This window comes from Ahaetulla prasina, chromosome 2, assembly GCF_028640845.1.
Source record: "Ahaetulla prasina isolate Xishuangbanna chromosome 2, ASM2864084v1, whole genome shotgun sequence".
NCBI classification, from domain to species: Eukaryota; Metazoa; Chordata; class Lepidosauria; order Squamata; family Colubridae; genus Ahaetulla; species Ahaetulla prasina.
This window is the reverse complement of record NC_080540.1, coordinates 170,276,960-170,292,111: the sequence shown is the minus strand read 5'-3', so window position 1 is coordinate 170,292,111 and position 15,152 is coordinate 170,276,960. Positions and strand designations below refer to the sequence as shown.

The following is a 15,152-nucleotide window of genomic DNA, read 5'->3' as shown; positions in this document are numbered from 1 at the left end:
TGAAAATAAAAGAGAAACCCATCATTATAAAATTGGTTGTCTTGATTTTAAGTAGACATAGTTTTGTACTGGAAAAAAACTGGATGATATGAACAAAACATGGCTGTAGGAAGATTCTATTTAATTAAAGGCTAATTTATGCTAATTGTTATAGCAACCAGTTAATACCTAGTAATATTTGGAAACATATAATTTTCCATTATAACATGGAATATTTAAATTATATCTTTTTTCTTCATGAATTAAATTGCCATGCTTAATTTTTTTTTAAAAAAAATCCACCCTATATATGCCACAATTGCCACATCACATTTCCACTGTTATGAACGCAGCTCCTTCCCTCATGTGCATCTATATGCAGTACAGTAAAAGAAAATAGGATGAGCTGCATTCTTCAATTAAAGCAATTTATTTAAAAAAAATAACATTGGATCAGGACAGTAACCTTCTAGCCAGACTGGAACTCCATCTGTGTTATATCTTGTTCCCTTTAATTCAAAATTTAGTCCCAACCCCCCCGACTAAATCAAACTTTAATAGCTGGTTTGAAGATTGATATATTATCAGGTTCTGCTCTAGAAGAATCTTCTCACAAGATTCTTAGAATGAACTAGGCAACCTGTGACCTGTTGTGTCATCATTTCAGAGGTATCCCTTTACATAAACAGAGAAACAGAATGACTAAGGACAAAAAGGTAGTGAGAGTAGGAGCAACAACTTCTTATAGTCTTGATCATGGCTGACTGCACTCCAGTCTACTGCCCTCTGGAGGGCTACAGCAGGATCAGTTTACTTAACCTTTGGGGGGTGACAGTGGTGGGATTTAAGTAATTTAACAACCGGTTCTCTGCCCTAATGATTTCTTCCAACAACCAGTTTGCCAAACTGTTCAGAAAGTTAACAACCGGTTCTCCTGAAGTGGTGCGAACTGGCTGAATCCCACCACTGGGTGGTGATGTGGCAGGGTTGCCACCTCTGATTTGCCAATTTTCATTCTCACGGGAGCCAGGAGTCATGGGTTTTGGATGCATCCTGCATGTTGGCCCATTTGAGGCATCTTGGTTCAAAAATGATTGCCCTCATGGTGCACGGCTTGCCCCACCCAGTTAAAGGTTACAGGCATGAGAGATTTAGTAGTATATAGATTAGATCAACATACAGTATTACAGCAGGAAATCAAAGTGGATACTAGTTTGGTGTTTATAATTGTTTACAATTTATATATTGTGAGTGCACTGATCATGTTGCCTGGTTGGGTAATAAAACATTTGCAAGCAAACACCTATGCTCAGAAAACACCAAGGACTCCACCATTCAACTCTGAGCAATATATATTCTCTTCTATTGTGAATACATCATCCTTGCTTGCTAGACAGGCTTAATTGCTCACCCCATATTTTTGAGAAAGATATGCTCTTTACTAGGTGTTTTAAAAAATTTAGGCAGGCCAGATGGAAAAGCTATCAACCAAGGCAGAGAGTAGAAAGAGCTAGTATCTTCACCCATCAGCCTCAGATTCAAACTTGGCAGACTACATAAAAGGAATTTGGCTAGAAATGGCCAAAAATGGCTATTTCTGTAGAAATAAGTTCATTCAATTGTTTCTTTCATTTTGATATTAAATTGCTCTTTTCTTTTTCTCACTGTAGTATTATACCAAATTTAATGATTTTGCTTCTCTGTACAAGCTAAACAATTGTGTGCAATTCAGCCTTCATTCATAGTTTAGGCACTATTCAAATTAGCTTCTTTGAAATCTTTATTTCATAGGTTTTCTGGGATCAATAACTTTCTGACAAAAAAACTTTATTTGTAGAAAGCCAACATCATTTTATCATTTGCCTGGAGTACTCGGTTGTCTTTCATACTCTATTTTCTGACAAAGCAGTATGTATTTCCTATAGAATAGAATAGAATAGAATAGAATAGAATAGAATAGAATAGAATAGAATAGAATAGAATAGAATAGGAGTTGGAAGGGACCTTGGAGGTCTTCTAGCCCAACCTCCTGCTTAGGCAGGAAACCCTACACCATTTCAGACAAATGGTTGTCCAATCTCTTCTTAAAAACTTTCAGTGTTGGAGCATTTACAACTTCTGGAGGCAAGTTGTTCCATTAATTAATTGTTGTAGTTTCAATCTTAAAGTTCAAAAGAGGTTGGGTTTTTTTTGTTACATTTTACTTTATGTTTTTATTTTAATTCTTTTTATTTAAATCCTATGAGATTGATAACTCTCCTATGAAACAGGTGAAGGGAAGGCTAAAACCTCTACTTTTTGAACTTTTTATCTTTTAGACATCAGAAAGACAATATAGGATATGAGGACCCTATATCTCTTATACACTGGGTTGAAGGGAAGGGTATGAGATGAGGCACCCCTCAGAAGGTAGATAGTGACAGCAGGAAATACCACAACTTTGACCCCAAACAGAGGCAAGATCTGAAGATATACAAGGCTGCAAGGAATTGAGCTGTGACACCTTCAGCCTTCTACCACATGTGCTCAGCCATTTCTAGCCTTATAACTTAACAATGTTCATCACTTCCCTAAACCTCATTTGCTATTCATATCTGTCTGATATACGCAAACAACCCTTTTACCATATACTAAGGAAATTCCCCACTCCTTGTTTACCTACCATGTTGCCCTTTTGTCCAGGAGCACCATCAATACCAGTAATACCCTACGAGAGGTAAACAACAAGATAATGAAAATCAAAGGGAGAGTTTTTTTGTACAGAACAATTTCAAATGAAACTATTTTGTAAATCCAAATTGGAAAACTAAAAATACTAATCCTAATTATTCTGTCTCCATTTTGGAAAACATGAAGGGATAGAGAGAACTGAATGACATCTACTTTGGCAATTTGAGTTCTGACTCTTAGTTCTTTCACAGTTATTAATGTTTTCTATTTCCTAATCTAGTTCTGCTTTAGGAACATTTCTTCATAATTTTCCCCTCTCTTCCATGTTATACCTTAATGATGTATGTTATGACTGCACTGAGATTATATTTAAGAGTAAAGCTTGCAAACTAAACTAATAGGCAAATTTGAATTGGACAAATTGTGATTGATGCTTATTGCGATACATTTTTTTTACATCATGGTTAAAATGTTAAAAGTTTTCATATGAAAGAGAGGAAACTAAGGATTAGAAGGTGTCTTCCATATACTTTTAATATACTGCCTATTATTAAAAGATCAGACATGTAAGTCAACAATTCACACTAGCCTATATTAGTTCATGTCTTGGGTTAAATTAAATGTGTGCCCTTTGGAATTAGCTTTGAGTACTATGCAAATTCAAAATTTGTCATTTATTCACTAAATAAACTAGGATACTAACATAAAAATGAAATAGGTAAAGGTAAAGGTACATATGTGCTAGTCGTTCCTGACTCTAGAGGACAGTGCTCATCTCCATTTCAAAGACGAAGAGACAGCGCTGTCCGAAGACGTCTCGGTGGTCATGTGGTCGGCATAACTAAATGCCAAAGGCACATGGAACGCTATTACCTTCCCACCAAAGGTGGTCCCTATTTTTCTACTTGCATTTTTTACATGCTTTCAAACTGCTAAGTTGGCAGAAGCCGGAACAAGTAACAGGAGCTCACCCCATTACACGGCACCAGGGATTCGAACCACTGAACTGCACAACCTTTTGATCAACAAGCTCAGTGTTTTAGCCACTGAGCCACTGCATCCCATAAAAAATGAAATGGGTATAGTTTAATGTGATAGATAATTCTAACTCATATGATTTGTTTAGGTTCTTTTTTGTATGATATGCAAACCCAGCTGCTAATTTGTAAAGCATGCATTGTTGCTTTACCGATGTATATGAATCAGACCAACAATGGTTCAATGAAAATATATCTTAGTGTAACATATGGACCCAGACAATATATCGGCTCTGGGCTTTCACCATTACATACTGCAATATCATAAACGGAACTCAATACCTAATTGCAAATTTAAAAACTAAGAGATCAAAGTTAAATATTATGTTCAGATTAAATTCCAAAATGTTAACACAACTTAAACATGTCGTGCCGTGAAGCCTCCCCAACAACCTGTCCACGTCCTCGGGAGCCACAGGGTCAAACTCATCCCAAATGTGCTCAACAAGGCGTGCCTCCTCTCCCTCGCTTGGATCATCCCAAATTCGGTCCAGACCGTCCCTCAGCTGAGCGATTTTATCGTATAGATAACCACTAAACTCCTCAGCTCGTCCCTGCAAAGGGTCATCCCGCACCTCCTGATGTAGGAGAGGCGGGTCACCCAGCTGGGGCGGCGGGCGGTTATCTGCCGGCGCAATGAGGGTAGGCGTGGGCGCCTCGCTTCCCTCATTGCCACTAGGTAGGTCCTAGTATAGGTCCTAACTAGTGTCCGATCAACCGGGCGACTGGACCTCCAGGTGCTCTCTAGGCGTCTTCTCCGGCGTTTCATCTCCCTCAGCCCCTCGGAGAACCAAGGGGCCGGACGAGATCTCGCGGGTCAGAGGCCGCAAAGGCGCGACACGGTCCAGGGCCCCGGCCGCGGCCTGCTCCCAGGCCACGACCAGTTCCTCAGTCGTGCCGTGGGCCAGATCCTCAGGAAATGGCCCAAGCTCCGTCTGGAACCTCTCAGGGTCCATCAGGCGCCTGGGGCGGAACCACCGTATAGGTTCCGTCTCCCTGCGGTGGTGAATAGCGGTTCGGAAGTCTAGGCGAAGGAGAAAATGATCCGACCATGACATTGGTTCTGTTACTAAATCATCTAATACCAGATCATTTAACCACTGTCCAGAGATAAAAATCATATCTAGCATGCCTCCCCCTGTGTGCGTAGGGCCATCATTTACTCGAATCAGGTCCAAGGCCGTCATGGAAGCCTGGAACTCCCGAGCTGCCGTTGATGACAGGCCAACCGATGGCAAGTTGAAATCCCCCATAACTATAAGTTTGGGGGTCTCAACCGCCACGGCAGCCAGTACCTCCAACAGCTCGGGCAGGGCTGTGGTCACGCAGCAAGGAGCCAGGTCCGCGATCACCAAGCCCAACTGATTCCTATAGCCCCAGCGCACACAGAGGGATTCGCAGCCAGCAATCTGAGGAACAGTGGTCTCCCTCGGCTCTAGATCTTCCTTAATAACAACCGCCACCCCCCCACCCCTACCTTGGACTCTCGGCTGATGAAATGCTCGGAAGCCTGGAGGGCACATCTCAACAAGGGGGACCCCCCCCTCAGGGCCCAACCAGGTCTCCGTAATGCCCATGAGGTCCGGACCTCCCTGAATAAGGTCACAAATCAGGGGCCTTATTAACCACGGACCGGGCATTACATAGCATCAGCCGAAGGTCCAAGCTCTGAGGATCATGGCCACCGAGGCAGGTAGGGACTGAGGGCGGAGCACGTGATCGCTCTCAAACTTGAGCACGTGCCCCCATAACTCGTCGGCCCCTCCCCGCCATATCTGCCTCTCCCACTTACCGTACAGATCGAACAGCCCTCTAAACCTGGAACGTCCTCCCCTGCCTTCAGACAAGATGGCGTAATGTCGCGAACTAGCACAGGGGCTGGATCCCTCCCCGACGGGTCCTCCCCCCCACCCGTCGGCACCCTCCCACCCCTTAAAAAACCCTTATTTAAAAAACTATTTAAAAAGCCCCACAAATTCTTCTTAGCATGCCACCTCTCTGGGTCCCAAGACCCTTCGTTAAAATAAGCCCTCGATAGCTTGGAGGCCATTCCTGCGGGGAACCTCGCAGTCGTAGTAGATCGGCAAATGAATATCTCATGGAGAAATAGGCCCAAAAGTCGTGGCAAAATGTCCATCCTTAGCCGTCAAGATGTACGCCGTCCATGTCTCCACCCCTACGTCGGCAGATTATCCTCTGGACCCAAAATGGCCCCACATGCCGCTCTGCTGCTGTAACAAATTGTCCAATTTGTCCAAGCCAACCACCTCTCCGTCACTGATGGAATAAAATAGCTCAAAGAGAGGTGAACCGCTGATGACGATTGCGGAATGTTGGCAGGGCATAACAAAAGTCAGAGTAGGGGAGAAAGCGATGTTCCAGTCCATGACCATGAGGGGAGGGGAGGGGAGGGGAGGGCGTTGTTCATGCCCATACGAGTCCCGTCCCAGCACCAAAACTTAATAGCAACCCGAGCACCCGGTGTCCAGCATACCACCATTAACGTCCTCCGTCGGTGTTGGGCGCCTCAGCCATTGTTTGTGTCCTTTGTTGGTGTCCAGTTGATATCTGTGGCCACCACGGCCCGAAAACTGCTGATTCATGGCGGGCGTCTCGGCAGGCCCCCCCCAACATGGCCGCCGCCGTTCGCTGCCTAAGGGCAAACTCCGGCTCCGTGCTCGGCAGCCGAGAGTTCAATGAGGCCCGCAGACCTCACTCTCGGTAGCCGAGAGAATGACAAGACCGGGGCCCGAAGACAAGCAGCTGGGCGAGCGGCTAAAGGATATCGTAGCCGAGGACTTCCAGCCGCTGTTCAGCCCCCCCCCAACATGGCCGCCGCCGCCGCCTTTCGCTGCCGGAAAACAAACTCCGTACTCGGCAACCGGGAGTTCAAAGAGGCCCAAGGACCTCGCTCCCGGTGGCCGAGAAGATGGCAAGACCGGAGTCCGAAGCCAGGCAGCTAGGCGAGCGGCTGAACGGCATCGTGCCAAGGATTTCCAGCCGCCAGCTCCACGAGATTTTCAGGAAGCCGCCATAACGCGCATGCGCAGAAGAAAGCATGCTCTTTACTAGGTGTTTTAAAAAATTTAGGCAGGCCAGATGGAAAAGCTATCAACCAAGGCAGAGAGTAGAAAGAGCTAGTATCTTCACCCATCAGCCTCAGATTCAAACTTGGCAGACTACATAAAAGGAATTTGGCTAGAAATGGCCAAAAATGGCTATTTCTGTAGAAATAAGTTCATTCAATTGTTTCTTTCATTTTGATATTAAATTGCTCTTTTCTTTTTCTCACTGTAGTATTATACCAAATTTAATGATTTTGCTTCTCTGTACAAGCTAAACAATTGTGTGCAATTCAGCCTTCATTCATAGTTTAGGCACTATTCAAATTAGCTTCTTTGAAATCTTTATTTCATAGGTTTTCTGGGATCAATAACTTTCTGACAAAAAAACTTTATTTGTAGAAAGCCAACATCATTTTATCATTTGCCTGGAGTACTCGGTTGTCTTTCATACTCTATTTTCTGACAAAGCAGTATGTATTTCCTATAGAATAGAATAGAATAGAATAGAATAGAATAGAATAGAATAGAATAGAATAGAATAGAATAGAATAGGAGTTGGAAGGGACCTTGGAGGTCTTCTAGCCCAACCTCCTGCTTAGGCAGGAAACCCTACACCATTTCAGACAAATGGTTGTCCAATCTCTTCTTAAAAACTTTCAGTGTTGGAGCATTTACAACTTCTGGAGGCAAGTTGTTCCACTAATTAATTGTTGTAGTTTCAATCTTAAGGTTCAAAAGAGGTTGGGGTTTTTTTGTTACATTTTACTTTATGTTTTTATTTTAATTCTTTTTATTTAAATCCTATGAGATTGATAACTCTCCTATGAAACAGGTGAAGGGAAGGCTAAAACCTCTACTTTTTGAACTTTTTATCTTTTAGACATCAGAAAGACAATATAGGATATGAGGACCCTATATCTCTTATACACTGGGTTGAAGGGAAGGGTATGAGATGAGGCACCCCTCAGAAGGTAGATAGTGACAGCAGGAAATACCACAACTTTGACCCCAAACAGAGGCAAGATCTGAAGATATACAAGGCTGCAAGGAATTGAGCTGTGAGACCTTCAGCCTTCTACCACATGTGCTCAGCCATTTCAAGCCTTATAACTTAACAATGTTCATCACTTCCCTAAACCTCATTTGCTATTCATATCTGTCTGATATACGCAAACAACCCTTTTACCATATACTAAGGAAATTCCCCACTCCTTGTTTACCTACCATGTTGCCCTTTTGTCCAGGAGCACCATCAATACCAGTAATACCCTACAAGAGGTAAACAACAAGATAATGAAAATCAAAGGGAGAGTTTTTTTGTACAGAACAATTTCAAATGACACTATTTTGTAAATCCAAATTGGAAAACTAAAAATTCTAATCCTAATTATTCTGTCTCCATTTTGGAAAACATGAAGGGATAGAGAGAACTGAATGACATCTACTTTGGCAATTTGAGTTCTGACTCTTAGTTCTTTCACAGTTATTAATGTTTTCTATTTCCTAATCTAGTTCTGCTTTAGGAACATTTCTTCATAATTTTCCCCTCTCTTCCATGTTATACCTTAATGATGTATGTTATGACTGCACTGAGATTATATTTAAGAGTAAAGCTTGCAAACTAAACTAATAGGCAAATTTGAATTGGACAAATTGTGATTGATGCTTATTGCGATACATTTTTTTTACATCATGGTTAAAATGTTAAAAGTTTTCATATGAAAGAGAGGAAACTAAGGATTAGAAGGTGTCTTCCATGTACTTTTAATATACTGCCTATTATTAAAAGATCAGACATGTAAGTCAACAATTCACACTAGCCTATATTAGTTCATGTCTTGGGTTAAATTAAATGTGTGCCCTTTGGAATTAGCTTTGAGTACTATGCAAATTCAAAATTTGTCATTTATTCACTAAATAAACTAGGATACTAACATAAAAATGAAATAGGTAAAGGTAAAGGTACATATGTGCTAGTCGTTCCTGACTCTAGGGGACAGTGCTCATCTCCATTTCAAAGCCGAAGAGACAGCGCTGTCCGAAGACGTCTCTGTGGTCATGTGGTCAGCATAACTAAATGCCAAAGGCACATGGAACGCTATTACCTTCCCACCAAAGGTGGTCCCTATTTTTCTACTTGCATTTTTTACATGCTTTCAAACTGCTAAGTTGGCAGAAGCCGGAACAAGTAACAGGAGCTCACCCCATTACACGGCACCAGGGATTCGAACCACTGAACTGCACAACCTTTTGATCAACAAGCTCAGTGTTTTAGCCACTGAGCCACTGCATCCCATAAAAAATGAAATGGGTATAGTTTAATGTGATAGATAATTCTAACTCATATGATTTGTTTAGGTTCTTTTTTGTATGATATGCAAACCCAGCTGCTAATTTGTAAAGCATGCATTGTTGCTTTACCGATGTATATGAATCAGACCAACAATGGTTCAATGAAAATATATCTTAGTGTAACATATGGACCCAGACAATATATCGGCTCTGGGCTTTCACCATTACATACTGCAATATCATAAACAGAACTCAATACCTAATTGCAAATTCAAAAACTAAGAGATCAAAGTTAAATATTATGTTCAGATTAAATTCCAAAATGTTAACACAACTTAAACTTATACACATTTTTCCTGTTAAGATTTGTCCCATTCCTTGAACCTATTGCCTGCTCAATCCCTGCTCAATCCTTCTTGTGAACAAAAGGGGACATGGAAGGAAATTCATACCGTCTGGCCGAAAGAACCAGGATTACCACGCGAGCCTGGCAAACCACGTATACCCTAGGAGAAAAGATGGTTATATTAGAAGACTTCGAGGAACATTGTTCAATCAAACACACTTGCCACAAACTTGGTTCCATTGAAGAAGAAAGGCATGAGAGCAGTACACCTCTTACTCCCCCATTAAAATGGCTTAGAGTGATGCCATCTCAGAAAACCCAGTGTATTTATTCCTGGTAGGTAGACAGATACTCACAGCTTCCCCAGGCTGTCCTCTAGGGCCTTGCACACCTTCAGAGCCCTTTGAAAACAAGGAGGAAATGAGAAATTAGGCTCTTTCCACCCACCTACCTGCCCCCCCCAGTTATGATACATAATTCATACTGGATACCAAATGAGTAAACACCCGAGGCTGCTTTGAGAAATCCATCATAGAAAAGTCAACTGTAAGTGGGAAATATAAATAGAATAGAATAGAATAGAATAGAATAGAATAGAATAGAATAGAATAGAATAGAATAGAATAGAATAGAATAGAATTTTTTATTGGCCAAGTGTGATTGGACACACAAGGAATTCGTCTTGGTGCATATGCTCTCAGTGTACATAAAAGAAAAGATACGTTCATCAAGGTACAACATTTACAACACAATTGATGGTCAATATATCAATATATTGTTGATATATTGTTAACAATAAGGATTGCCAGCAACAAAGTTATAGTCATACAGTCATAAGTGGAAAGATTGGTGATGGGAACTATGAGACGATTAATAGTAGTGCAGATTCAGTAAATAGTCTGACAGTGTTGAGGGAATTATTTGTTTAGCAGAGTGATGACAAAAAAGATTACTACTTTTTAATCCAGAATACCTAGCATTCTTTCTATATTTTTTATAGTTATTTTGAGTGCATTAAAGTTACTGTAATATCTGTACCTAACTCAAAGATAAAGGTTGGCATTACATTTCCAAAGGGCCACTGCCAGCAAAAATATTCTGTGGTTGTAGTTCTTATATATTTACTGTATTTTTTGGTGTATAACATGCACTCCGCCTCCCCCCCAAAAAGTGGGTGGAAATGGCTGTCTGTCTTATACAGTGAATGTTTCCCAAGCCCTGCCCACCCACCAGCCCCCACCCTTCGGCCTCTGCCTCCCAGCAATTTACTTTCTTGCAGCAAACAGCAAATAGCCTGGTCAGCTTCAGCACAGCCTGATTTAGCACAAGCAGCTTACTGGCAGTTGGATTGGCCTCCCAGAATACCACCTATCATCTGTTCCAGACTGCAGTGATCACCACCGCCCGTCACCGCCCATTGCTGCTTCTGCCTATCGCTGCCTCCGCGTGCCCAATTTTTGGCCACTGCATGCCCCATTTTTGGTCTCTGTGTGCCTCATTTTCAACCCATTCCAGGCAGCAGAGATAGGCGGTGGTGACAGTGATCCCTGCCACTTGGAACAAGCCAAAAATGGGACGTGCGGAGACAGAAAACAGGGCACACAGAGACCAAAAATGGCACATGTGGAGGCCGAAAATGGGGTGTGCGGAGGCGGCAGCAGCAATGGGCGGTGACGAGCGGTGGCATCCCTGCAGCCTGGAACAGCTGAAACTGACCAGACTGTTTGCTGTTTGCTGCAAGGAGGTAAATTGCCCAGAGGCAGAGGCAGATTTTTTCCCCCTTGTTTTCCTCCCCAAAAGCTAGATGCATCTTATAGTCCAAAAATTTATTTGAACCTCAACTTACCATTATATCTAGAGCATATACCTGTATAAGCACTATGAATTATCATTTTCAGAATACAAAGACTTAGCAAATATAGATAGGAAACATTTACCCTTGATTCATTCCTTAAAATCAGACATTTTAAGTATTTTTTCATTATATAAAGATATCATCTTTGCCATGTCCCAAGTTAGATGGGACCACATTCTTCCTAAGAATATATTGTTAATATTTTCAACTTACTATTTAATTATTTATTAAATTGAGTTGTTAGTTTCCAAGCTGTGCATCACTCAAGAATCTCATAATTGCAGACACCTCAATGTTGCATCTGTGCCATATTCTTTCATTAATACATATTTCAATTGTATACATTCCAATAAATGATAGAGGTGAGTCAAATAGAACATGCCATCCGATTTAGTGTTGATTCTTTGTTTGGCCCAAGCATTACAATGAAGTACATCTCCCTCTATTTTTGAATGTGAGTTATTCCATAACATCAATTTATCAAGTGATTTGGAATAAGAACTTAATTGTTTACTTATTAATGACCAAATGTGCCTAATAGCTTTCAAAGCTAAAGACCAATATCCTTATTAACAATACCTGGACCCCAAAACATGCCAAGATTTTAGTAATATTATATGCATGTGCTCAAAATAGGCCCAAAGAGATGAATAATCATAAAAACCCTCATTCAAAAAAAAATATTTAAACTAAAACTGATTGATACAGTATAGTTGAAAATCTGGAAATTTGAAGCTGCTGTTATTGTAACCTCCGTTTGGCTAAGGATAGTCATGAAATTTTAGCCATCCATAACAAAATGTACTTATTATCTTCTCTATATAAAATATCTATTAGTAATTAAAATTGGAGTCCTTTTTAAAATATATATTAATTTCAATGTAATATTTATTTTAGGGCAATCTTGCCTCAAAGACTTAATGCAATGGTTTTAACCATCAACAGAAACTGCATCTACATATTTAGATATATTCAGTTCAACATACTAGGTTGTATTTCAAAAAAAGATACAAACCCAAGTTTTTTGTGGAGTTGGTATGAATTGTAAAATTTTAATCTATTACAATAATCTAGAGGCATATTAGATCCCAAAGACAACCTTCATATATCCATATATCCTCCATATATCCCATATATCCTCCATATATCCTCCAATTAATAGTGTAACCAGTAAAAACGTATTGTATATGACTTCAATAAACATAGATAATGACATCACATAATTATCAAGAATAGTCATAATAACATCAGCATATATAAACAATTCATATTCTGTTTCAAGTGCCATTAAACCCTTAATATTTTCAGACTACTTATTAAAAGAATAATTTAAGTATAAAACATTTGTTTTTTGTTCAACACTTCTTTCATTGTAATGTAGACTATTTGTCCCAAGGATCTGTCTGCTAATGACTGTCTACTATTCAAAATCAGAACTCTGATAGCACCTTTCCAGAATGATAAACTTCATGAAAAGATATAAGCTTTCCTAAAAGCAGCTCATTTCATCACATGCATTGTGGCTAAATTGTTGTAGGATTGAAATTATGATGAAGTGGGAAAGGGGAAAGGAAGGGAAAGACAGAATGATTATGCAGTCAGATGGGAATATTTCAATTATCAACTATAATTTATTTAAAAACATTTTTTTTGTTGATACTTTTTTGATGTATATGAATTCATTAACCTTGCACTAAGAGCCCCTCAAGATAAAAATGCTATATTGTTGTACAAGAAAACAATAGCCCTATCTCTAAAAGTTTTCAAGAAAAGTTTCTACACTATTCTACAAGACAATGGCCCCCTTATCGAAAAGTTCACCCCCACTTTCAATCTATGGTTACTGAGCTTAACTGTTTTATTGCTGATATCTCATTACCAAACTACTTAACACCATCAGTGTTAATAAGGCAAACAGTGCAGCAATTCTGAACATCAGAAAAAGGGGCACCTATACAATGTCTTGCAATAAAATAGATACCCATGCAACTTTATCAAAAAGTGACTCACCCCTCAACCCAATACAGCACAACTAACACAAGCCATGAAAAGCACAATGCTGCCATACATCAAAAACCTCTCAGAAACCACCAACCGACTATTCCAACCACATGCCATCACCGTAGCTCACAAACCATCCAAAGCCCTCCAAAACATCCTAAGTAAGCCAAAAGACCCAACAGCCCCAGGAAGAAAAAAAGGAATTATTTACAACATAATATTATAAGGACTGCAACAGTCACAGGGACCACCAAACGGAAATTCAGTTAGCAGTCAGAAGACATGATGAAAACTCCTTAATTTCACAACTCATCAACAGACTTAACCATAGTTTTAATTGGGAAACTGTGAGCATCCTAGATCAAGACAAGTCCAAAAATGGTAGAGAATTCCTGGAAGCCTGGCACACAAAACAAATTAGCCATCAAGAAGCACACAGAGATCCACATCTACATGCTCTTCAAAAGAGAAAATCAAACAACCAAAAGGGGGAAAAAAGACCTAAACATCTCTTCACCAGCAGATTAGCAGAAATTAACACCAAGATTAACGCTAGCCCAACAATCAAGAAGCAAACAATATCCCAATCAAGAAACTACCAATGCAGCCAAACAAACTAACAGTAAACAATAGCCCAATCAAGGAACTACCAAGCCCACTCCCACCAACACCAACACGGCAAGCCAGTAGTATATAAAATGAAAGCAAACTCTACTCCCTTACTACAACTAATAATGTTACCTAGTTTCTTAATGAAACATCTACAAGAAAACAACAAAGCTCAGATAGTACTAAGGATTCTACAGTTCAACCCTGAGCTACAAATATTCCACCAGAATCAATGCGTACCTTAGAACCGTCATTTCCAGGAGGTCCAGGTAGGCCTGGCTTCCCTATATCTCCCTGCAAAACAATAAAGTGGGGAGTGAATGTTGGTGGTAGCTTAAATAGAGGACAGTAGTATAGATATTAGGGTAGTCTTACTCTGTTTCCTTTTACTCCAGGGAGTCCTGGGAGACCATCAAAGCCCCTGTCACCCTATAAGAAAGGGGGAGGGAAAAGCAGATGAGTACTGAATTGACAAGAATAGACCAGTTTTTCGGTTAGGAGATAGATAAGTACATAGATAGTTTTGCATGCCTAATTTTACTACAACAATGCTCTTTGTCCTTCGCGCAATCCTGCAAGATAAATACATTTTAAAGAATATACATTCTAAACTATACCCAAGAAACAGGTGCACAGAATGATGGGGCACAGTAAAGAAAGGACAATGTTGTTTTGATGATCAATTTGCCATGTTTTGATAGGCAACAGAATTTGGAAGGAAGCAAAACTTGAAAATTTAAAAAGAGATTTAAATTTGCTGGATTGTAAACCAGAGGCAGGGATTTGCTATTTTTGTGACTATGTATGTCTTGGAGGCTAACAGCTGAGACAAATAAGATTCAGGAATTCTGTGGTTTGACTTTCAATTCAGATGAACTACATCAGCTTCACTCCCATCTCCCTTTTTGCAATATGCAGGAAATTAAATGTAGTATTGACTTACTTTGTTAGCAGTGAGACTCTGCAGATGTTGTTGAACTACAACTTCCATTGACCCCATTCTATAGGGTCAATCATAAAGGATGTTCAATTGTAGCATGTATGGAATACCAGAGTCCCAATCCCTGCATTGTAAAGCTTATAATAGTTTTTTGTTTTTTTTTACAAAATCTGATGGGAGAAGGGAAAAATGGATCCCTGCATTTTTTTCCTTTTGAGCAATGAAAATTGAAAGCATTATGGGTATGAAAGGGACAAAAATTTGAAGTCATCTTATTCCACATACTAGAATATTTCCCTCCCTCCCTCCCCTCTCTGTATATGGGGGGGGGGTACATGTCGCCTTCAGAAATAGGTTA

At 40.2% G+C, this 15,152-nt stretch overlaps 1 protein-coding gene across 7 annotated transcripts in view; it reads right to left on the bottom strand.

The window, feature by feature from the left end:
- The window catches only part of COL5A3 (collagen type V alpha 3 chain), a 137,150-nt gene that overhangs the window by 53,455 nt on the left and 68,543 nt on the right, over positions 1-15,152 (bottom strand). For 6 of the 7 annotated variants that reach the window (XR_009153723.1, XM_058171476.1, XM_058171477.1 and 3 more), the window contains 5 exons: positions 14,230-14,283; positions 14,095-14,148; positions 9,746-9,790; positions 9,496-9,549; positions 2,642-2,686 (listed from right to left, as the gene is read on the bottom strand). Coding sequence is in view for 6 of the 7 variants with exons in the window: in XM_058171476.1 (XP_058027459.1) it covers positions 2,642-2,686; positions 9,496-9,549; positions 9,746-9,790; positions 14,095-14,148; positions 14,230-14,283 (252 nt within the window). In the remaining variant the exon portion in view is untranslated. Of the gene's footprint in view, positions 1-2,641; positions 2,687-7,975; positions 8,021-9,495; positions 9,550-9,745; positions 9,791-14,094; positions 14,149-14,229; positions 14,284-15,152 lie in introns of all 7 variants that reach the window. The other variant, XM_058171475.1, reaches the window with a different exon arrangement.